General features: G+C 35.5%; 1 protein-coding gene across 1 annotated transcript in view; it reads left to right on the top strand.

The window, feature by feature from the left end:
- The window catches only part of LOC105219549 (probable basic-leucine zipper transcription factor C), a 44,769-nt gene that overhangs the window by 9,058 nt on the left and 10,508 nt on the right, over positions 1–25,203 (top strand). The window contains exon 2 of the mRNA XM_011195769.3: positions 19,084–19,322. Coding sequence (XP_011194071.2) covers positions 19,157–19,322 — 166 coding nt within the window. The 5' untranslated portion in view covers positions 19,084–19,156. The remainder of the gene's footprint in view (positions 1–19,083; positions 19,323–25,203) is intronic.

Raw genomic sequence — 25,203 nt, 5'->3', positions numbered from 1 at the left:
TGGTTGTGTGATTCACACACGCGCCGCGCAAAGCGACGGGCGAAAGTAATAAGCGGCGCGTTTCAGGAGCTCATATGTACGTGTACGCGCTTGCTGTGCGTCACTGAGCGCGTAACGACACAGCGCCATTAAATAAGTATACGCGTAGGCTTACTTTCAGACACACATACACATGTGTGTAGCGCGTCATCGATGACTATGAGTAACGAGTGCGCGTTTTAATAGTTTATATTGTTGTTGTTGTGCATGTGTACGATTATGGCCAAAAGCGGCAACACGTGTAAGCAAATTTAATCAAATATTTATTATCAACACTTTTCTGTTTGTATTTAGCAACTTGTTATTGCTGTTTCTGGGGTTTTTTTCACACTCATATTTTAGCTACTGACAACTAGTAATGTTGTGGATATATAGCCACACTGTATTATATATAAAATGTGGGAATTTAAGAAGCTTTTTGTTTTTGATTACAATAAATTTTATCCAAGTAACCAGAATTTACGAACAACGATTTTAAATTATATCAATTGTTACTAAAAGCTACTCTAGCTTTGAAAATACCAGATATTTCGAAATTAAGTACAATTGTTTATAAAAAAAGTTTAAAAAAATATTTTATAACATTAGAATTATTGTTATTAGTTAAGAACTCTTTTTGGGACTACATATTTAATAATTGAACTTAAAAACGAGGAAGCGTTATAAAGTTCACCACAGTTATGGTGTATACGAAAGTGAATTTCTGTACCAGGAATTTCAAATTCATACTGCAGAATTTCCATGATGATATTGTGTTCAAAATTAGTTATATTAAAATTCACCATACCTATGGTGAAATGGTGCATATCTACGAAATTGAAAATTTGTACCAGGAAATACAAATTCATACCATACATATAATTTCGATCATACCATTGGATTAAAAAAAAACATTTATGGAAAAATTCACCACACCCATGGTGGATATTTACGAAACTGAAAGAAACCGAAAATTCAAATTCATACCATTGAATTTCGATGATACTATTTAGTTTTAAAAAGTTAAAAAAAATCACCACATCGGTGGTTAAAAAAATTCCAAAAATGCTAATTTTTTTGGTATAAATTAATAGAAAAGAGAAATCCACCCATGTGGTGAAAAAAATTCACATGCATAAATGTAAACATGCTTTTGTTTTGTATATTTTGATTAGCAGATCACATAATCAAAGAAAAAGATTGCATCGCTTGACGTTTGATTACCACCCCAAGAACATTTATATTCTATGAAGAAGAATATCCTTGTTTATGTACAAAAGAAGCAATGTAATGCAATTACTATAAATTGTGCTAAGTGAATAAACACCGCTGTGTTAACATTTTGTAGCGGCGCCTTGATGCGTTTAGCGCACCACATGCGTCATCTAATTGCGCTCAAGGAGGTTTGCCATAGCCAAGACGCCTCTACATTTAGCTATTTTAAGCTAAATGACATGCGCTTCATGCCGGTGAATAGGTGCGTCAATGTGTACATTGCATATTGCATATAAATGCCACCCGCAATTAATTTTCCCCACTAAACACGACTGTTCAAATGACAGGTCTACGCTAATGACTCCAATTCATTCGGACATGCGTTAAATTCAATTTATTTATCCATGTCATACATGCCTTATTTGCCACCATGCAGTTAAATTTTTGCATGTTTGGTGATTTGTTGAGAAAGATTTTTTATTCAAATTAAACATTTATATTATATAAACTTAATTTCTTTTTGTTTTTATACTTTTTTGGTGTTTCTGCCGCCCTGCTTTATGCTGTACTATGTGCTTAGCCTAAGCAGCATTTCAATTTGGATGACTCAATATTATTGTTTATGTGCTAACATGCGTGTTATTGACACAGAGTAGTGATTTATAAATGGCTACATTTTAATTAGAATTTAGATTTTATAACTGATTTGCAAGTATAGTTGTATTATCGGACAGGAAAGTAGTCAGCCAAATTGTTTAATATTTCTTTTAAATAAAATAAAATACAATGAAATGAAATGAAATGAAATAAAATAAAATTATAAAATAATTTTTTTAAACAAAAAAAAAAAAACAAATCATAATATTACTCATCAAACAGTTTAAATTTTTTAAAAATGTTCAGCTGAAGTCAGAAAAAAATTAAAATCATGCATATTCTTTACATATTTTTGTTATGACCGAATTTATTGCAGACGTAAAAACGCAACGCCATTGCCCAGAAAACATAAGCTTTTAAAATTGATTTTTAATGATTTGTGCGAGATTAGCAATAGCAATATTTACGGAGAATACAAAAGGCTGAAAAAATATATAATAAAAGACACAGACAAATGCATATAATCAAAACAAAACACAAGAAAACTGCAAAAAACCAACAAAGAGAGAGAGAGAGAAAATAATAATAAAATTAAAAATAAAAATAAAAAATAAAAAAATTAAATAAAAATGAAAAATTGGAATAAAAAATATATAAAAACAAGTAGCTGGCAGCAAACCACAAAAAACATTAATTAATTTTTTTTCCGCTATTTTTTTAAAATATCTATCAAAACGCCATGCTTAAGCAACAAAGATAACAATTGCAGCAAACCAAAAATGCAAAATAACAACACACCAATAAGCATACAAACATAAACAATACAACACGAGCGGCAAACAGTAACAACTAAAGCCAAAAACAAAAGCAACAAAAAAAGCTAAAAATAACAACAAAAAAACACTAAAATAAATAATAAGCAGCGTTGATATGTATGACCACATAAAAGAGTGCTACACGCGCGCTTGCCGCTCTCGCACACACACAGGCCCATTAACATACATATTTATTTATATATATGTACATGTATGCACACGCGTACCCACACAAACGCAATAAAGTATGTATGTATGACCAAGTATTTGGTCATAATCGTGAACGCGCAGCTACACGCGCAACCATTCCATATCAATGACAATATTCAACGACAACAATAATAACAACCAACACAACGTAATATGTTGTTTTGCTTATGTTTTAGCTGATGTTGTTGCTGTTGTTTCAATAATTTAGTGTGTAAATTTTACGCAGGAAAGCGTAAAATATCGGCGCGCGTGGAATTTGAATGACACAAACGAACGAATATAAAATAAAAGCATAAAAGAGAACAACAACAGCAATAACAACTATAATACAAGCGCATGTAGGAAAATAGAGCTGAACGGAAACATTGACACGTGCAAATGACATAAAGTTAATACATCCAGACAAACATGTGTTTGGTATTAGTTTCTGTATGACCTTAGCTTTACATATAGTCATACATACATACATATGTACATATATGCTTAGTGGGTATGTGTTAAAAGTTCTATCCTCGCCGGTAGTGTCAGATTCTAGGTAATCACACCGCCACGCTTGTGTGCTAATTTAAGTTAGTTTGGAGAATTTTTTTTGAATGCTTTGACATACTTTTTATAAATATTTGCTATCAGCAAATAGTCTAATCTATAATAAATGGGATGTGTTGTGAAGTTTTGTAGATTTGTACATATGCAAAGATTGTGTGAAAAGTAGGCTAGTGCTGAGTGTGACACATATATATGTTTGTACACACATATATACATACAAACATATATATTCCTACATAAAATTAAATCATTAAGTGTTAATTGTCCATGAGTACAAGTTGTATGAATCGATAACAACATTTGTGTGCGTAAAAATAGCATAACAACAAAAAATTTATATGAAATTTGCGTTAAAATTTATGATTAAATAATTTTAACAAGTAAGGAAAGGCTAAGTTCGGGTGCAATTAAACATTTTATACTCTAGCAATTTATTGATGCAAATATTCGGCATAAAGTCCAATAGAATAACAAAATTCATAATAAATAGTATATGAGGGCTGAGGTAATTCCTGAACCGATTTCACTCATTTTCACCACAAAGATACACTATATCCAAGATTTAATTTGGCTAAGATATTTCTCTGAATATGCGGAATAAAGCCCACCATATTTTTGAAAAACCTATGATTAGGTATACGGAAGCTAGAGAAAGTTATGACCCGATTTTAACCATTTTTGGTATATAGACATACTATTAGAAGAAAAAGACTCCCTCTGAATTAAATTGAGATATCTGAGAGATTTAACCATATTTTCGGAGATAAATTACCTTTATGCACTGAGTACTTCATGTTCGATATTAGGGACCTTGAAAAGTTATAGTCCGACCTCGACAATTTTTCCACAGATGGTGCTACACCTCAAATACAATATTTGTGTAAAGTTTTATTCCGCTATCTTCATTGGTTCGCGATGTATATATTTTAAATTGAAGGAATCAGATGGAATTGAAAATTGAGTTATGTGGGAAGTAGGAGTTGTCGTAAATCGATTATGTCCATTTTTTATCGGTAATGTCAAAACTTTATTGTATTTCAGATTTTTCTGCATCAGTCTAGACCGATTCTTATGGAATAGTTTTGAAATATAACAAGCTTCTAATAAAAAAGAAATTTTCTCAAATACATAGGTGAATAAAGGTCGATAATTAATCGAAAATATGATGAAAGTTTGAAAAAATTTACATTTGACTTCAATAACTTTTACGCTTTTATTTAATTTTAGGTTGCAAATAGCAAATAATAAATGTTTTTATATTGATAACTACTGTTATCAACACATAATTAAATGGAAATATAAGTTTATATGTATGTCTCATGGGCTTAAATACTTAACATGCGGCGCGTGTGTCCCACCACTTGCGTGTGCAAGTAATCAACCACATTCATATTCATATACATATACATATGTATCTATATATGTGCATTATCTTTGTTTCCATTTTGTATATTGCTTTTTGCCTGTAATTAATTTAATTAAATTACGTATAACGCTATTATCATCGATAATAATCGCTGGCATGTAATAACTTAATAATTATAATAGTAATAATAAATATAATAATAGTAGAGAGGAAATGTGTCCCATAGGACAAAGGCGATTATACACATGTTAGTAGATACCAAAAGCTAAAGATAATCAGCAAAAATAATATTAAATAGACCCCACATGGCTTTATTATCATTAATTTGAGACTAGAGGCATAGATTTCAGTTCATAACATTCAAAATTGTTTGTAGTTGTTGTACGTGGAGTAGAAAGATAGTTTTCAGTTTCTTTTTGGGTGTAATTAATACCAATTGGTTTTTGTTTTTATAGCATGACACTTTTTACAAGTAGTTTCGGTTCAGGTTCCGGTTTGCAAACTATTATGAGAACGGATTAAATTGCTTTGACCTGAACGGTTTGCTTTAAAAACAAGAAAAAACGTTAACTTCGGCTGTACCGAAGCTAATATACCCTTCACAGGTACATTTCTTTTAGTAACTATGTGTTTAAGCAAATCTAAAGACGTAAGAAAAAGTAAGTAAAAAAAGAAAACAATTTACTAATACTTTTTAGCCGGGTTTTTTGCTAGAAACATTAAGGTTATATAGTTAACCGATCTGAACAATTTCCTCGGAGATTATATTATTACCGTAAGCAGTAATCCATGTCAAATTTCGTGAAGATACCACGTCAAATGCGAAAATATTCCATACAAGCCATTGATTCCGATCGTTCAGTTTGTATGGCAGCTATATGCTATAGTGAACCGATCTGAACAATTTTTTCGGAGATTAAATTATTTCTAGGAACAATAACATACTGATCATTTATATATATCGTGACAAACTTAATATACCCTGTCTGTGCAGAGTATAAAAATACGCATGAAATTACTGTTATATAATACATTGAGATGCCTCAGGAGTGTCTTAAAGCTCTAAAACAAAAAGCTCTATCCGACAGAAATTCACTCGAAGTCATATTGCCGTCCTTTGGAAACCGGTGAGATTTTTTCAAATTTATATTATTTCAAGATTTACCTTCAAACCTCGTACAACTTACTTGGCACAGTTTTCTCGAAGAAAATAGTCACAAAGAAAGTTTAAAGTGTTGTTGTTATGGTCTAAAAAACTACAATAGTCTGATTCGTCTCGATCTTATCAAAAATATATTTTTTGTCTAATCAAGGTACTGGCTGAAGTAAAGACTACTTTGATAGATTAAGGCTTGAATGCCTAAATGTATACTTCTAAATTGTAGATAAAACTTCCATCACTCTTTCTCGAACTGTGAGCAACCTACAAGTTTACTTTACTCATTCAATATCATTATAGTTAAATTATCCAGCTCCACTTTTACACTATTCCATTTCCTTCTTATTTCCGTTTACAGTGTTTGCGCCTAAATTTATCCGTTTATCCCTGTGGAGCAATCGCCTTTGCCTTAACCCAACCTAAGCGACACGCAGTGACATGCACATTCAGCAATTACGTTTGTATCTGGGTGTGTGAGAGAATCTGTTTTTGCGTGTATGTATGTGTAAGTCACTGTTTGTGTGGGTGTGGTGTATTTAGAGGTGACAGAGTGTCGACATGTGGTTCATTAGCTGAATGTGATATGTTGAGGATACGCTTTGTGACTTTGGTGGCAATAACAAATTGCTAACGAGAAATGGAAACAACTAGAAACACCGACGTAAACAGCAGGTCCACCATTGTCTAAATGAATACACACGCACACACAGACACTCGCATACGCACATACATGTTGTTGTAGCATTGAACAATGAGTCGAAGGCAACAATGTTGTGTATGCCATTAACGATACACACGTGTCATCAGGATGACCTAATTGCCCATCGCTTTTTACATATGTATGTACACACATGTTTGTTTGTATGTGTGTGTTTGTGTTGTCAATTGTCAGCGGCGTGAATTAAATGCATACAAAGTTATGCACATCACATTATATGTATAGTTATACATACATACAGACACATATAATCACTTGCTTGTGGCGCCAAGGGTAGACTAAAGAGTCATGTTTCTTTGTCTTCTAAAACCTTCTAAGCGTATATGATGATAGTTGCTGTTCCATAGACGTAGAACAACAGTTCCACAGACTTGTAATTTAAATAACAATCACAGCGACTGACAGCTGTCAAAGCAGGCAGTCGGCAGTGTACGCTGTTTGATACATTTTGTTGTGCCTGTTTTGTGCTAGAATTGATGCGATAAGGGGTATACGTGAGCTCCGATTCAGTTCGTGTTGCCAAGGTGTTTAATGTCAATGAAAAGGTCCGTAAAGGTCAGCAAACCCTTTCTATTGAAACGAACCGCACTGAAGCAATATTGTTGTATAACTTTCGGTTCTTTGACTAAAACAGTTCATCGATATTCTACAAGTAGCAGGTGACTGAAGTCTTCGTTTGATCAATGCTGATCGGTACAACGATTACAGTTATGGTCTTCATAAATGTCTCAATAGTTTTTGTGAAAATCAAGAGTTTGGATACTCTTCGCCCGACTATCTCTTATATAAAAGTAACTTCCGAGGAACCAGTTTTGCTTGACAGTTCTTCACTATTTCATATTTTTGCAGTTTCTGTAGTAATCAAAACTAAGAGGATCAACTTGACCTAAGAAAAATAATGTACAAGCTCGTTTTCTGATTAATTCGTAGGAACTGAGGATACTCGGTTTCCGGGTATAAGAACTAAAATTCTTCTTCTTCTTCTTGACTGGCGTAGACACCGCTTACGCGGTTATAGCCGAGTCCAAAACAGCGGACGTATCCCTCCTTCTGGCAGGTTGGCGCCAATTGGTTATACCAAGCGAAGCCAGGTCCCTCTCCACCTGGTCCTTCCATCGGAGTGGAGGTCTCCCTCTTCCTCGGCTTCCACCAGCGGGTAGTGCATCGAATACTTTCAGAGCTGGAGCACTTTCATCCATTCGAACAACATGACCTAGCCGCTGCTGTTAATGCTGGTTCCCAGTTAGACGAAATTATCTACAATTTCAAAGTTATGACTGTCAACAGTGACGTGGGAGCCAAGACGCGAATGCGCTGACTGTTTGTTTGACGACAGGAGATATTTCGTCTTGTCCTCGGTCACCACCAGACCCATACGCTTCGCTTCTTTATCTAGTCTGGAAAACGCAGAACTAACGGCGCGGGTGTTGTTTCCAATGATATCGATATCATCGGCTTACGCCAGTAGCTGTACACTCTTATAGAAGATTGTACCTTCTCTATTTAGCTCTGCAGCTCGTATTATTTTCTCCAACATCAGGTTAAAGAAATCACACGAGAGTGAGTCACCTTATCTGAAACCTCGTCTGGTATCGAACAACTCGGAGAGGTCCTTCCCGATCCTGACGGAGCTTTTGGTGTTGCTCAACGTCAGCTTACACAGCCGTATTAGTTTTGTGGAGATACCAAATTCAGACATCGCGGAATAAAGGTAGCTCCTTTTCGTGCTGTCGAAAGCAGCTTTAAAGTCGACAAAGAGATGGTGTGTGTCGATCCTATTTTCACGGGTCTTCTCCAAAATTTGGAGAATTCTCGCATGGTGAATATCTGGTCTGTTGTTGATTTTCCAGGTCTAAAGCCACACTGATAAGGTCCAATCAGTTTGTTGACGGTGGGCTTTAGTCTTTCACACAATACGCTCGACAGAACCTTATACGCGATGTTGAGGAGGCTTATCCCACGGTAATTGGCGCAAATTGTGGGGTCTCCCTTTTTGTGTATTGGGCAGAGTACACTGAGATTCCAATCGTCAGGCATGCTTTCTTCCGACCATATTCTACAAAGAAGCTGATGCAAGCACCTTATCAGCTCTTCGCCACGGTCGGGCAATGGAACATCTGCTCCATCGTCGTCGATTGGGGAATCGGGTTCGCCATCTCCTGGTGTTGTACTTTCACTGCCATTCAGCAGGCTGGAGAAGTGTTCCCTCCACAAACTCAGTATACTCTGGTCATCAATAACTAGATCACCTCTGGGGGTCCTACAGGAGTGTGCTCCGGTCTTGAAACCTTCAGTTAGTCGCCGGATCTTTTCGTAAAATTTTCGAGCATTACCCCTGTCGGCCAGCTTGTCAAGCTCTTCATACTCACGCATTTCGGCCTCTTTCTTTTTTTGTCTGCAAATGCGTCTCGCTTCCCTCTTCAGCTCTCGGTATCTTTCCCATCCCGCTCGTTTTGCGGTCGATCGCAACATTGCGAGGTAGGCAGTCTGTTTTCTCTCCATTGTGAGACGACAATCCTCATCATACCAGCTGTTTTTTTGACTTTTCCGAAAACCAATGGTTTCGGTTGCAGCTGCTCGTAAGGAGTTTGATATGCCGTCCCACAGCTCCCTTATACCGAGATGCTGATGAGTGCTCTCAGAGAGCAGGAGTGCAAGTCGAGTAGAATATCGTTCGGCTGTCGGTTGTGATTGCAGCTTCTCGATGTCGAACCTTCCTTGTGTTTGTTGACGTGTGCGCTTTTCTACACAGAGGCGAGTGCGTATCTTAGCTGCTACAAGATAGTGGTCCCAGTCGATGTTGGGACCACGAAGCGTACGCACATCAAAAACAATGGAGACATGTCGTCCATCTATCACAACATGATCGATCTGGTTGCGAGTGATTCGATCCGGGGACAGCCAAGTAGCTTGAAAATTCTTCACTATTTTATATTTCAGCACCATTTGCGGTAAGTTAGGTAAAGATGTTCAACTCCATTTATCAAATGTTCCATTTCTTTGTTTGATCAGCCGCTAACTTCGGAGTTTGTTATTGCGTATATGAACTCGCGGTTTACTGTCTAGGTAACTACTGGGTATACAAAATCAGTCTCAATAAAGTTGCTTTATAGAGAACTGGTCTGGTATCACTAAGTTGATAGTACTAAGAACGAATTCCGTCTATAAGTTCAAATAGACTCTTATTGATTTTGCAACAAGTTGACATTGACTATCAACCGCTTCTCGTCAATTCTGTAATCAGCTTCTGCACGTTGTTCAGCAGTTTGAAAAACGGAATACCTTGGCCTCCTTTTCTACAAATAGCACTTCTGACCAGTTGAGATACCGCTAAGCGAATCTACTTGAGCACATTCAATGAAGTGGAAGAACTTAACTTCACCGAGTACAAAACAAAAACGACCTCCGCTTATGAATATTGTGCACGGGCCTATTACGAATAATGACGTACTTGAATGAAATTAAATAAGCGCTGATAATATGATTGCACGTGCGGCAATATTTCTGTGTGTATGTACAGATACGGGTATGTGTATGCCGTTAATTGAATGTGTTTGAATATTAACAAAGCGCCGCCATAATAGCAAACCTACTATTACTCACTTAAAAGTTTCGTGTAATGGGTTCTCCGTTGGGTCGCATAGGTATTGTGTTGAAAGAGCCCAAGACTTTTGTTTTGTTTGGCCAAATGCGGATATGGGAACGTTGGTTTCTATGGTGCTGATTGGACAGATTCGTCTAACCACTACAGCCTGAAGTTCTGAGATGATAACATTCAGCAGCTATATGAGGGTAAAGCAGTTATTTGTGATATCATTAACGGCTAGCGAACTTCCCGAGTTCAAATATATTCGAAGTCGGCGAAATAAGAATTGTGTCAGTTCGCGTAGAGTCAAATAATCGTCGGAAGCTCGAGCTTTTGTTTTATAGTTCGATAAAACGGTTCCAAGTCCAAGAACTCCTGCGAACTGTACGGGTTCTACGTAAACTTCAGTTAGTAACTTTGCAATGGGGTCATTGGTCTAATGCGTTACTATTGACTAATTGAACCGCTCTTTAGTATTTCATCATCAATTTTCAAATGGTACTAACTATTATTTTAAAGATTCAAGTACTAGCTTTAAGCTTGTTACGTGGAATTTGCCGAAAGCTCAAGTATGAAGTCATAACTTCGAGCTCCAAGCAAAGCTTCTGAGTAATCGGCTGTTATTTTGCTTAATTATTCGGTCATCATATTCTGCTTGGTCATCAAACTACGGTCACAATCGCCACGGTAGGTGCCATCAGGGGCGCGCATTTCGTCAATAAAATTTTATCATTTGGACGTGCGAACTTAATCGCTTAACTTTTCACGGCATTTGCCATTAATGTACGAATAAAGCGAAAACAACAACAATGGGTTAGCGAGGCGCCGCATGAAAACAGAATGACCGCCAATAGGCTGGCAACATGAAGTTTCTGCAATTGAAATACCCTTTAAAGTGTCTGTATGAGTAGGCGCGTGTGCATGAATAGTGGCATTAACACGCGCATGTGCTTAGATAATGAAATTAGCACTTTTTTCTCGAAAAGTGAGGGCAAATAAATATTCGCAGCTACCGTATATGAACGCTGGCACCACATTTGCCTGCAGCAATTCCAGTGAAATATGTATATAAGTATATTTGTCTGCCATACTTTATTTTCGAAATTATTGTACACACGCGCTTTACGCATACTCTTTGTAGGCTGACCGCAACACACATATATATATATATATATATGTATAATAGAGCGCTACGTCAGTGACCGGCTGAGCGGCGACGACTTCACGATTGGGTCGGCCAAGTTCGCAGGAAACGCGTTGCTTTTTTGTTGTTGTAGTGTCATCGTTGTTGTAGCACCGTCTGGCAGCGCTGTATGTTAAGCAGTAGTTCAGTTCAATAGGTGTGGTGGGCGTTTGGACACAACGGCACACAAAAGCACACTCTAACACACGCTAGCTCGCACACACATACATTTGAATATATGTATACATATATATGTGCCAAACACCAAACACGCGCATGCCACTCCAGCGCTTTAATTACGTGAATTTTAATTTTTTTTGATTTGCCATTTCCTCCGATTGTTGCTGTGTTTGTTCTCATGCCCATGACAGACTTCCCGTCCAGTTTGTTGTGTTTTTATTATTTTTATTGTTTTATTGCTTTACTGCTCGCAAATTTGTTTAGCTTATCGAAGACATGCGCCGTTGCTTTACTTTTTGTGCATTCATTAGCATTTCTAATGGCGACTGCGCGAGCTGCATGTGTGCGCAGCGTTGTTGGCGTAGTTGCGCCTGGCAACAGTGGTTTGCGGCTGCATGAAATTTCCACTAAACATTTAGTTTGCCAAACTTGAGTGCCAGTGGCAGCAAACAAACAGCATGCTGTCTGTGTTTTGCACGCATGTGTAGTTGTGATAAAAAGATTGGAGCAACAGCAAACGGCCGTTGGTAAACGAAGAACGCTCAGCGGCGCAGTTTGCACACTTGCTTTATGACACATTGCTTTTTATGATACTCGTGCAGAAATTATCATTTTCTGATATAATTTTCGTAGTTTGTTATTAATAATTGTTTAGCTACATAAGTCTCCGAAACGATCTCCGGTTTGCGTCTTGGGTTTGACTGCACTGCATGTTAATGATCAGCTTCCAGCAACTGTTAGAGTTTTATAAAAATATTTTCGAACAACATATTTTCCTAGTACCAGAAAATAACTTTTTTGTACTTATACTAAAAATAGTTAGTAAAAAATCTATTATGATTTTAAAAAATTAAATCACAACCTAATTCGGTAGAAACATATGTAAAACATATGTCGAGATGACTGCAGGAAATGTCAAAAGCAAGGTATAAGAGAAACAATGGAACATCTCTTGTGCGCTTGTCCTGCACTGTCAAGGCAAGTCCAACATTTTGTGGCCCCACAGTACGAGAATCTGGAAGAGGTATCCTTAGTAAAACCTCAGAACCTACTAAAATTCGCGACAAATGATGACTACTCCCATTACCTATGTGAGTTGCCGTCACATCTGGCATGGCAAAGGACCAAAACTGGTTCATGTGTGGCTTTGGCCAACCAGACTAACCTTACCTATATGTAGCGCTCCACCATTTGATCATATAATTTCCAAATCAAAGTCAAATGAAACTCAAAAATGGACTAAAACTCTTTCAAATTCCTTGCAACGGTATTCTCTCACACTCTTGATTTAAAAAGGTTTAAGCAGATATTAGGTTCCTGGTATTTTTTGGTGTCGGAAATTCATGAGAACAATCATATAATCATTAAAGTGATTTGAGCTCCCCTGATTACATTTTTAACGAATAATATAAGCGACAACTTGATGAAATTAGGTTAAAATGTTGGGCTTAGCATAAACTGAGTTCGTACCAAAAATGTCTGAAATAGTTGCAAATCTTCTTCGAGACTCCATATTTTATTTTTCATCTTCAATAAATCGGTAAATTTCCGAGTGAGTTAGACTATTGACATATGTGTGAATTTAAACTACGCATCGGAAAAATATGCAATTTCGTATTTATTTTGTTCAGCATTCCTCAATCTGACAACAAAAAGTTTTAGACCAGACATAAACACATATGTATGGATCCAGATATAGTATGTGCATATGTATGTGTATTTATGTATGTCCCTACCTTCTAATTAACACCACGCTAAACAGTAGCCGCCTCTCGACTGTCTATGCAAAATACCGATATTGGCTAGCTGTCGGCTAAATTCAAGTGGGCGTGTGCGAGCAAATTAAGCAAAATACCGCGAGCTTTCCGTCACGCAGTCATATCGCTGCACGGCTACACGCGCGTAACCCCGTTACCTCCATTGCAGCACAATCAAAAATTTCAAAAAATGAAAACAAAATTACGAAATAAATAAAAAAAACGAGTAGAAAATCGTAAATAAACTCGCGCGCGCACAAAAATGAATATATAGAGACTTGCAGCTATGTATTAAAGCCAGCAATTACAGCTATCTATACACACGTAAATTTTTAGCGTTGTCTGCGATTGCCAAATGCCGAGATAAACAAGAAAAATGAAAGAAGAATCACACATTATAATAATAATAATAACAACAACAGTGAAAATTTTGTTGTCGTCATGCACGAAGCGCATCGAAAGAGATCAATAAAACTTCAAGTGGGCTTGTGCACGAGCAATCAAACACACGCACACACAGATATATATTTACATAGCTGTGCTTTTTGGGCATAACAGTAAGCATATGGCCCGCTAAACGGGTCTGCACACGCCGCTTAGAATGGCTAGGCTGACTGACTGGCTGTTTGATAGCGCGTGTAATGAGCGCACACACGTGTGCAAATAATTTGTCGCTTTGTTGGACTAGCTACCAGAAATTATTTTAGGCATTTTTGTTGTTTTTGGCTTTACGCTATTCCGCTCAATAAAACATATGCCAGCGCTCCAGAAATGTTCAATTTCATACCACAATGACTTTCTGGGGTTTTACGCCTAATTTTATGCGTAACCTTCGGAATTTGAAATCACTGCTTGGGGCCGTACACTCTCAACTCAAATTTAAAGGTCGTTTTGTATGTATGTATGTGATTGGCGTTGCAACCGTTTAGCCGGTTATAGCCGAATCGACGATAGTGCGCCACCTCTCTCTCTCCTTCGCAGTTCGGCGCCAGTTGGAGATCCCAAGTGTAACCAGGTCGCTCTCCACCTGGTCCCTCCAACGGAGTGGAGGCCTTCCCCTTCCTCGGCTTCCTCCGGCGGGTACTGCATCGAACACTTTCAGGGCTGGAGTGTTTTCGTCCATTCGGACAACATGACCTAGCCAGCGTAGCCGCTGTCTTTTTATTCGCTGAACTATGTCAATGTCGTCGTATAACTCGTACAGCTCATCGTTCCATCGTCTGCGGTATTCGCCGTTGCCAATGTTCTGAGGACCATAAATCTTGCGCAAAATTTTCCTCTCGAAAACTCCTAGTTTCGTCTCATCTGATGTTGACATCGTCCAAGCTTCTGCACCGTAGAGCAGGACGGGAATGATAAGCGACTTGTAGAGCTTGATTTTGGTTCGTCGAGAGAGGACTTTACTGTTCAATTGCCTACTCAGTCCAAAGTAGCACCTGTTGGCAAGAGTTATTCTGCGCTGGATTTCGAGGCTGACATTGTTCGTGTTGTTGATGCTGGTTCCCAGGTATACGAAATTATCTACGACCTCGAAGTTATGACTGTCAACAGTGACGTGGGAGCCAAGACGCGAATGCGCCGACTGTTTGTTTGATGACAGGAGATATTTCGTCTTGTCCTCATTCACCTCCAGACCCATTCGCTTCGCCTCCTTATCCATGCGGGAAAAAGCAGAACAAACGGCGCGGTTGTTGCTTCCGATGATATCAATATCATCGGCGTACGCCAGGAGCTGTACACTCTTGTAGAAGATTGTACCTTCTCGGTTTAGTTCTGCAGCTCTTATAATTTTCTCCAGCATCAGGTTAAAGAAGTCGCACGATAGTGAGTCACCTTGTCTGAAACCTCGTTTGGTATCGAACGGCTCGGAGAGGTCCTTCCCAATCATGACGGAGCTTTTGGTGTTGCTCAACGTCAACTTACACAGCCGTATTAGCTTTGCGGGGATACCAAATTCAGACATCGCGGCATAAAGGCAGCTCCTTTTCGTGCTGTCGAAAGCAGCTTTAAAATCGACAAAAAGCGATGTGACCAAAGATGCTTTCTATGAGCGCCTAGAACGCACCTATGAGCGCTGCCCCCGCCACGATGTAAAAGTCGTGCTTGGTGATTTTAACGCCAGGGTGGGTAAAGAAGGTGTCTTTGGCACAACAGTCGGAAAATTCAGCCTCCATGACGAAACATCGCCAAACGGCCTGAGGCTGATCGACTTCGCTGGGGCCCGAAATATGGTCGTCTGTAGTACCAGATTCCAGCATAAGAAAATACATCAAGCTACTTGGCTGTCTCCTGATCGAAACACGCGGAACCAAATCGATCACGTTGTGATAGACGGAAGACATGTCTCCTGTGTTTTAGACGTGCGTACGCTCCGAGGACCAAATATAGACTCGGACCATTATCTGGTCATAGCTGTGCTTTTTGGGCATAACAGTAAGCATATGGCCCGCTAAACGGGTCTGCACACGCCGCTTAGAATGGCTAGGCTGACTGACTGGCTGTTTGATAGCGCGTGTAATGAGCGCACACACGTGTGCAAATAATTTGTCGCTTTGTTGGACTAGCTACCAGAAATTATTTTAGGCATTTTTGTTGTTTTTGGCTTTACGCTATTCCGCTCAATAAAACATATGCCAGCGCTCCAGAAATGTTCACTTTCATACCACAATGACTTTCTGGGGTTTTACGCCTAATTTTATGCGTAACCTTCGGAATTTGAAATCACTGCTTGGGGCCGTACACTCTCAACTCAAATTTAAAGGTCGTTTTAGGTCTAGTTAAAGCAACGAGAAGTAGTGTAGGGATGAATAGTAGGTAAAAACCACAGATGGCAAAGAACAACCGCAACTACAGCCATGAGCAACAACAATAAAACGACAAGGTTACATATCGTAACTAATTAAAGCTAATCGAACATTTCATTAAGCTAACATTTCCTGTGTTTACTCGGGCAATTCGTTGCACTTAACTACTCATATGTATGTGTATATGTGTGCCTTATCACAACTGGCAAGATAAAGGACCATTAAGTCCCCTTATCATAACCAATTTGCCACGTGTCATGTATAGATAGTAAAGCTCGATTAACCGTTGTTTTTGAAATCAATATCGTGTTAAACTTTCGTATAACGTCAACGGAACCTCGGTAAATTTGAGTTTCGAAGGACTTAAAGGAATAATAGAGCATCAAAATCTGCATTGTATCCCAAAGCTGAAATCAATTTCGAAGTCTTTGAGCTCTTCGATAATAATTTAGCTGCTACAAGGGATAATAAACTATTCAAACAATTAAGCTTGTAATTTTGATTCAACTTCATCTACTTCAATAAGGGGCTCGAAAACCTTCAAAACCACCGGCGAAGTGCGTTAGCCCTTTCAGCTTATGTCACCTAGTAGTAATTAAATTGAAAACCATCAATACTGGATCTCTCGAATGAGTGGGATCAATTCAAGATTGCATAAGTATGCCTTCGATTCACTCAATCTTAGAGAGGGACGAATCGAATAAGAACTGGTATAAATTAAATGGACAGTCATAATTGAATGAAGATTAAATAGCGAGAAATTATACCACTTTAAGGAGCTACCATCATACTGTCATGTATTGAATTCAATTTGATAACTATGTTGTTACTTTATTTTATGATTGTTCAACAAGAGAGCAACACTCAAGCATATCGAGCAGAGAGGTGGCGAAACGAAGGCGGCATACATAGCCTTAAACAGCGAAAATTTCGTTCAAATTACAGGAAATTAAAAATATAAATTCTTCACAAATTTCAAAAGTTCCAAAAAAATGGCAGAAATCAGGAAGCAGCTTCCTAACATTTTTCGTAATTTTTGAATTTTCATATTCGCCCTCTCTTATTGGTCATTGACAGCCGCCATTCGCGTTGAATATTTAATTTTCAATTCTATTATATGTAATTGCAGACGCTACACGTGCCGTCGTTTTCCGTTCATCATACCAATTTATACTTAGATAGGTTTGAATGTATGTTTATATTTACTTTAAGAGTTTTCGTTTTCCTTTTGTAGGCCAAGTTGCTCAACATATGCTACGAACTTATACAAGTAGGTGTATATATACGTACATATATATATATATATATATATATATAGAAGCGTTTACTCTGAAACTGATGTTGTCTTCTGAGTGTACAATGATTTGTTTTCATTCATTGTTGTTGTGCGTTGTTGTTTTTTGCCCTTTAATGTTTACGTCGTTTTGGCTTTGAGAATTGACAGACATACATACACGGTATGCGTGTGTTTATTTTTTCGTTGTAGAAAAGTCGACGACTTAAGTGCACACGAGTGTGAATAATCTAATATCTGTCCATGCCAGCAGTTAGAAAATGAAATCACCAAAAAACAAAAACAAATGTTAATTCAGCGCTTATACCTTTGCTAGTTGTTTGACCCAAGTTTACCGACAATTTTTTTTTTCATTTTTTTTTGCGCGTGCGTTTCGACATTACAACTTAGCAAGCTGCTTCCGGACGTGCTGCTGAAATTTTATGAGAAATTTTTGCAAGTCGGTTGACTGCCATAACCTGGCCGGCCATTGTAATGGGAAAATTACGTTTTCTCGAGGGTGTGTTACTGAAACAACTGCTAAACACGTTTCACTCAGAGATCGCACGCTCAAACTACACAACTGAGTAATAGAAATATGAAATCAGGGTTTTTTGAAAAAACCAATAACGGGATTTGAGGCGATTTTTGATGCCAAACTCTGAGTTTATGAGTCGTGTTTAATACTTTTAAATGCTTTTTAATGTTTTTAAATGGCGTCTTCCCAGATTGCTTTCGTAGAAGTACACGTAACACAATTTAATTTGTCTGGAAATAAAGTTTTTCCACCTACGAGCAAAATTATGACAACACTAGAGAACGGTGAGAATCTCACGCTCGATGTATACTCTTACTGTTTGAAATTCAATTCAAAACATGAGTGCGTGGTGGATTATACTAACCCGTTACTCACTGCCTGGCTGATATTTGATCTTCCTCACGAGCGTGTTTATTTTATTAATTTTTAATTTAACATTATACAAACGGGATATCATGAGAAGCAAGCACGTGTAGCTTGTGGTTTTGGTGTGGGTGCTGTTAGTGTGGAAGGAAGGCGTTAAAAATAAAATAAAATAAAATAAAATAAAATAAAATAAAATAAAATAAAATAAAATAAAATAAAATAAAATAAAATAAAATAAAATAAAATAAAATAAAATAAAATAAAATAAAATAAAATAAAATAAAATAAAATAAAATAAAATAAAATAAAATAAAATAAAATAAAATAAAATAAAATAAAATAAAATAAAATAAAATAAAATAAAATAAAATAAAATAAAATAAAATAAAATAAAATAAAATAAAATAAAATAAAATAAAATAAAATAAAATAAAATAAAATAAAATAAAATAAAATAAAATAAAATAAAATAAAATAAAATAAAATAAAATAAAATAAAATAAAATAAAATAAAATAAAATAAAATAAAATAAAATAAAATAAAACAAAATAAAATAAAATAAAAAATACATATTTTGATATTTAATACTGATTTTTTTTATTATTTTATCTTTGGCAAAATTGTAATATAGTTCAATTCGAATGGAGAGCTTACTATATTTTAAATACATTTAATTTAATTAATTTTTAATATAAATTTTAATATACAACTTATCTCATGAATATTTTTCTCTTTCCAATACTCTTTTCAGACTGCACACACTGTAGTATCAACGACAGATACATTTTTTAATTATTAGATTACGCAGCTGCAGCTTAGCTACTATGGCGCCCACAATCTGTTCGGAGAAGAAGCCGCGACAAATACGCGCAAATCTCAAGGAAATACGCCGCCAACCAAACGCGGCGGCAAACGCATTATTGTCAACGTTGGCGCCGGCGGGCAGCGGAGCGGCAAATGGCAGTGGCACATCTAGCATTATAAATTACGGTAAGTTCCCCGACAGAATGTTAACACGAATATGTATGTGTGTGCGTGTGCAACGAAGCAACTAATTAGTTAGGGGTGCCCGCACGCGGCTTGCCATGGCGTATACGTAACGTGGACACGCGTCCGACACCATATGCCAAAGGCATGGGAGCGTATGAAATGAATTTTATATAAGCGCGCTTTGCTTATACACGTATGTGTGTGTGTGTGTGCGTATGTTTGCATGTGGAAAAGTAGTTAACATCAAGTTCATTTACATAATATTGAGAGCTAGCCGTCAGTTAGGCTTGGCGAGCTTACAATGCCTCCGCGTTGCTGTGTACAAATGCATTTGTTGTATGCCTCGGCTGTCATTCCCGAGAAATGCATGCGTAATGTAAATTTAACTGCGCTTGCTACGGAACACGTGGCCGGGCGTTTCACCCTTCATATTCAGCTTCGCTTTCGTTTGTTCGTTTGTTATTCCATTTTTTTTTGTTTTTTTTTTTGCATTAATTCTCAACTTTTGCTCGTTTGACGGCTGTCAGGCAATTGCTGTTGTTGCAATGTATATAGATGCGATCATTTATTATGGTCACGCTGTGTATTTTGCATTTTTGCATTTATAAGCGAAAGCACACACACCCACACATTCATAGAAAATATATTTTGATTTTACTAACTCAACGCTGGCAATCTCATCGCAGAAAGTAAGAAACAGCAGCATTCTTTCCCCGTTCTTCGCTTCAAGAAATTCAAGAATTCTAAAATGCCATTCGATATTTATCTTTCTACATAGAGTTTATGCAAACTTTCTGACACATGCTTGTGTTGTGCGCGCCCACGTTTGAGAAAGTAAAATAAAAGTAGAATGAAATGGAAAAATGCGGAGAAATTCAATTTGTCATACGCGACTGCAAGTCATCGGAGCGTAACGGTTTTTTTTTTGTTCGCTCATATTCGCTGTCATTCGTAACATTTGCTGCAACGTAGTTGTTCTTAGTTTTTTTGTTGTAAAGCACTAATGCATAGAACTTATTGTGAAATATTCATTACGTAAATGCAATTACTGTCATTTAGTTATGTATTTCTCTTGCAATTTCGGGTTATGTAAGTAAACCTGATGCCTGTTGATTACGACAGAAAAATATTTTGAATAAAAAAATACTAAAAATAGAAACTAGTCTACAAAAAATTAAAATTTATATTTTTTTTTAAATATCGAAATAAACTTTTATTAAAAAAATAGTAAAAATAATTTTATACATAATAAATAATAAAATATAATAATTGTTTTATTTTTTATTTAAAACAAAAATTATATAACAAAATAATAAATAAATAAACATTTTTTAAATTAAATTTGAAGATAGAAAAAAATACTTCTAATTAAGAAATAAGTATTAATTAAAAGTGCATTCGATTCAAATAATAATTTTTTATAAAGAAAAATATATTTTAATGTTAAAATAAAAACAAGTAAGGAAGGGCTAAGTTCGGGTGTAACCGAACATTTTATACTCTCGCAATTTATTTATTTAACTTTATTTATATTATATAATACACAATTTGACCCACATATTCGTCATATATATTGTATAAGGTCCATTGAAAGTTGGAAACCATAATATTAGGTTAGAAGCACCGAGGTCCTCGTGTTCGATATATGGGGCCTTAAACACCTATGGTCCGATTTTGGCGATTTTTAGAATGGGGCTGCCACACTATTAACATAGTATTTGTGCAAAGTTCTGCACCGATATCTTCACTAGTACTTACTTTATATATTGTAAAGTAAACGATTCAGATTGTCTTCAAAGTTCTGGTATATAGGAAGTAGGCGTGTTGGTGAAGCGATTTGGCCTATTTTCACAACATATCATTGGGATGTAAGGAAACTATTACAAACCAAGTTTCATTGAAATCGGTCGAGTAGTTCCTGAGATATGGTTTTTGACCCATAAGTGGGCGACGTCACGCCCATTTTCCATTTTGTAAAAAAATCTGAGTGCAGCTTTCATCTGCCATTTCTTATGTGAAACTTAGTGTTTCTGACGTTTTTCGTTAATGAGTTAACCCACTTTTAGTAATTTTCAACCTAACTTTTGTATGGGAGGTGGGCGTGGTTATGATCCGATTTCTTTCATTTTTGGACTGTATTAGGAAGTGGCTAAAAAAACGACTGCAGAAAGTTTGGTTTATATAGCTCTATTGGTTTGCGAGATATGTACAAAAAACTTAGTAGGGGGCGGGGCCACGCCTACTTCCCCAAAAAAATTACATCCAAATATGCCCTTTCATAGTGCGATCCTTCATACCAAATTTCCATAGCTTTATTTATGGCTTAGTTATGGCACTTTAGGTGTTTTCGGTTTTTTTGTGGGCGAGGCAGTGGTCCGATTTTGCTCATTTTCGAAAGCAACCTTCCTATGGTGCCAAGAAATAAGTGTGCCAAGTTTCATCAAGATATCTTAATTTTTACTCAAGTTACAGCTTGCACAGACGGACGGACGGACGGACGGACAGACAGACATTCGGATTTGAACTCCACTCTTCACCCTGATCACTTTGGTATATATAACCCTATATCTAACTCGTTTAGTTTTGGGTGTTACAAACAACCGTTATGTGAACAAAACTATAATACTCTCTTTTGCAACATTTGTTGCGAGAGTATAAAAAATAATATCTGAAATTTTTTTTAACAATATTTAAAATTAAATTTAAAATAATTGCTAATTAATAAAAATTATACAATTGAATTCGAAAGAAGAACTTATTTGGATAACACTAAAGTGGTATAACCGCTCCTCTATCTTGATCTCTACTTATTATGCCAGTTTACTGTATTTATACCAGTTGTTTGTTTGTTTGATTCGCTACACATTAATCATATGGCGTTCATGACAGCTGAATAAAATGGCATGACTAGTCTACAAATACACAAATTTTCAACATACCATTACTAATACTGTTACTTAACTGAAATATCTATTTTAAGCCACAGTTTTCATAATAAATGCCGTACAGCAAGTTTCTTTCATCAGCATGACTAGAAATGTTTTGAAAATAATTTCAGCAAATGCATTCGTAATCTCCAGGCATTTGCATATCTTGGCATTTAGTCAAATAAACGTTTTAAAGCTTCTTTCAGACATAAAAATTTCCAACGAAATTAAAAATCATCTAATTAAACCTTTGACAGCTTGCATTCGCCGTTAGTTGGCAGCTAAGTTGTGCTAACTGTGACAAATATAGCGTAACAGATCCCACGTGTCTGCCTTTTTAGGCATTCAAGAGACGACTTGGCGTGTGCGTTGCCAGATTGCGAAGTTGTGGTACTTTATATAATATAGTTTTTAGTGAAAGAGTGGATATTTTTATACAAACTTGTTCCGAACATCTGGCAACTACTTGCGCAATTTTTTTTCCAAAATTAATTTTTTTCTCAGTATTTGTCTACCATAATTTCAGAATTTCCTTAAAATACATTACACAACATCTACAATATGGCAACTCCAATAATAAATTCGCCACATAAACTCACACATGCATCCGCCTGCATATTATCACGTTAGTCATTATTTAAACGTCTCACAATCGCATTATTAGCTACATAAATTAGCACTTTATATATACATACATAGGTATATAAGCATATGTTCCATTAATTAATCTAAGCCACATCGAGCATAATTAACGCGTTTTCCCTCGAGTCTGTTTTGCGATTGCACTGCGTATATGTGTGCGCGAGTATGTCTCTGTGTTTCGCAAATATTCTGCTCACCTGTTAGCAAATAAGAGCAACTTATAAATATCAAGCTATAAAGCTTTTGTACGATTAATTTATGCCAACACGAGTTTGCTCATGGCACATTTAGCTACACGAGCCGCGCGCAGTCAATAGGCCGCTTTATTGGCAGCTTAAGTCGCATGGCAGTGTAAAGGGATAGGTACTGTATGAGATTTATAAGAGTTAGAAATGGAAATATACAAAATACTTGTATTGTGTAGTGGGGTTTCACAAAGGCTTCGTTGATTATGTGTTGCAGGCACATACAAACAAACAAACAATGGTTTACTTGTTGTTAGTAGCGACATTGCCAAGTGAATGTGATGAGTCAGTCAGTCAGTTAGTTAGTTTGCCGTTTGTGCTCACATTTGTTGAATAAGTGAATTGAAGTGTGAAAATGTGCGATTTTGTTAGTGATTTGTGTAAATATAATTATATAATAATAGTTAATGAAAGTGTTGAGTGTTTATATATTTAGAATTTAAAATTATTAATTAACTATATTTAATATAATTTTTATATGATAGAAGTGAATAAAATAATAATTTGATTTTTTTTTTTACATTTATTAAGAATTCTTATAAATTTTTTCATAAAATCAATTTTAATATTTTATTATTTTAATATTTATAAGAAAAATTGCAAAATTATTTTTTGATTCTAAATCCATTTAATTTTAATATAAAAAAATTTTAATTTGAAAAATATTTAAAATTTAGAAAAAAAATTAAATTTTAGTTTTAACTCTTATTAAATTTACTAAAAAAAAAAATAATTTTGAGAATTTAAGAAAAAAATTCAAATTTTTTCTATTCAAATATTTTGAATTATTTTAATAAATATTTTATGACTAATTTAATCTTGCTTTTGTAGTATACTGTATTAATAATAATTTAATAAATATTTTCTCAATACAATCTCCATTAAGTTTGTTTAATAATTATTTATTTTATTTTTCAAGTCTAAAATTGTATTTATTTTCTTAATTTATAATTATTTTGAATACAATTTTTTAATACATATTTTTTGAGCATATTGATTTCTAAAATAATTATTGGCGTAATTTTTGTGTAACATTTTTATTTATTTTAATTATTTTATGAAAGGAGTTCCAACATAATTAAAATAAAAATTTCCAAATGTTGAAAAATATGTGATTCCAAATTATTTAGATTTAATTTTTGAAATCTAAACAAAAATAAATTAATGAAAATTATGTTCTATTTACTTTTAATTTTTTTAAATATAGTCTAATTAAATTTTTTCACTTTTTATTTAAAAGGTATTAAACATTTAATTTTACCAGGTATGCATCATATTTTGGCTTTGAAATATTTTTGTTCTTAATTTTTTTTTTTCAATTTTAAAATATTTTAAAATTTGTAAATACTTCATGTTTTTATAATTGAAAAAGTTTTTTTCTTCAAAATATTGTTTTATTACTGTTCCTTTTTCGAATAAGAATGCTTTTAATAACTTTATTTCCCACAAAAGTCATAACTTTTAATTCCAGACCTTCAACTTGAAAGATATTATTGTTCATCGTCCCAATTACACCGTATAAAATCGATTTTAGTTTTATTACCGATAATTATTAATGACAAATGATGGGTGGAAATAACGTAAACACGCACACGTTAACAGACACATACACACATACTTCTGCATACACATTTATTGCATGCGCATCACCAATGCAAGCAAAACAACAATATACCCACGCACATAACTACGCTGAATCATATATACATACATATATGTATGAACGTGAATAGCTCTAAATTGAGCGAGTGTAATTTTACATGTCTGTGCATATGTATGTATGCGTGTAGGTAGAAAGGGAAACGCCATAAAGTCAATAAGTAACAATGAAATCAACTGTATTTAACTTCGTTCATTGCAATGGGGCATTGCATAAGGTCAGCTGTGCTTTATGCCAACATCAACAAATATATAATTGCAATAACAACAAAACTGACGCTGCAACGGCGACAAGCGTTGTACAACAGATATCAGATAACAAAAAAATTGTTGTATGTATATGACACAGTGTGCGAAGAGAGGGCAATTTATGGGAAAATTTTTAAAACTTAGAGAATGTATGTAAAT

This window comes from Zeugodacus cucurbitae, chromosome 2 (assembly GCF_028554725.1).
Source record: "Zeugodacus cucurbitae isolate PBARC_wt_2022May chromosome 2, idZeuCucr1.2, whole genome shotgun sequence".
In the NCBI taxonomy this organism is placed as follows: Eukaryota; Metazoa; Arthropoda; class Insecta; order Diptera; family Tephritidae; genus Zeugodacus; species Zeugodacus cucurbitae.
The sequence above is the reverse complement of the archived record's forward strand: the minus strand, read 5'-3'. Positions and strand labels throughout refer to the sequence as shown.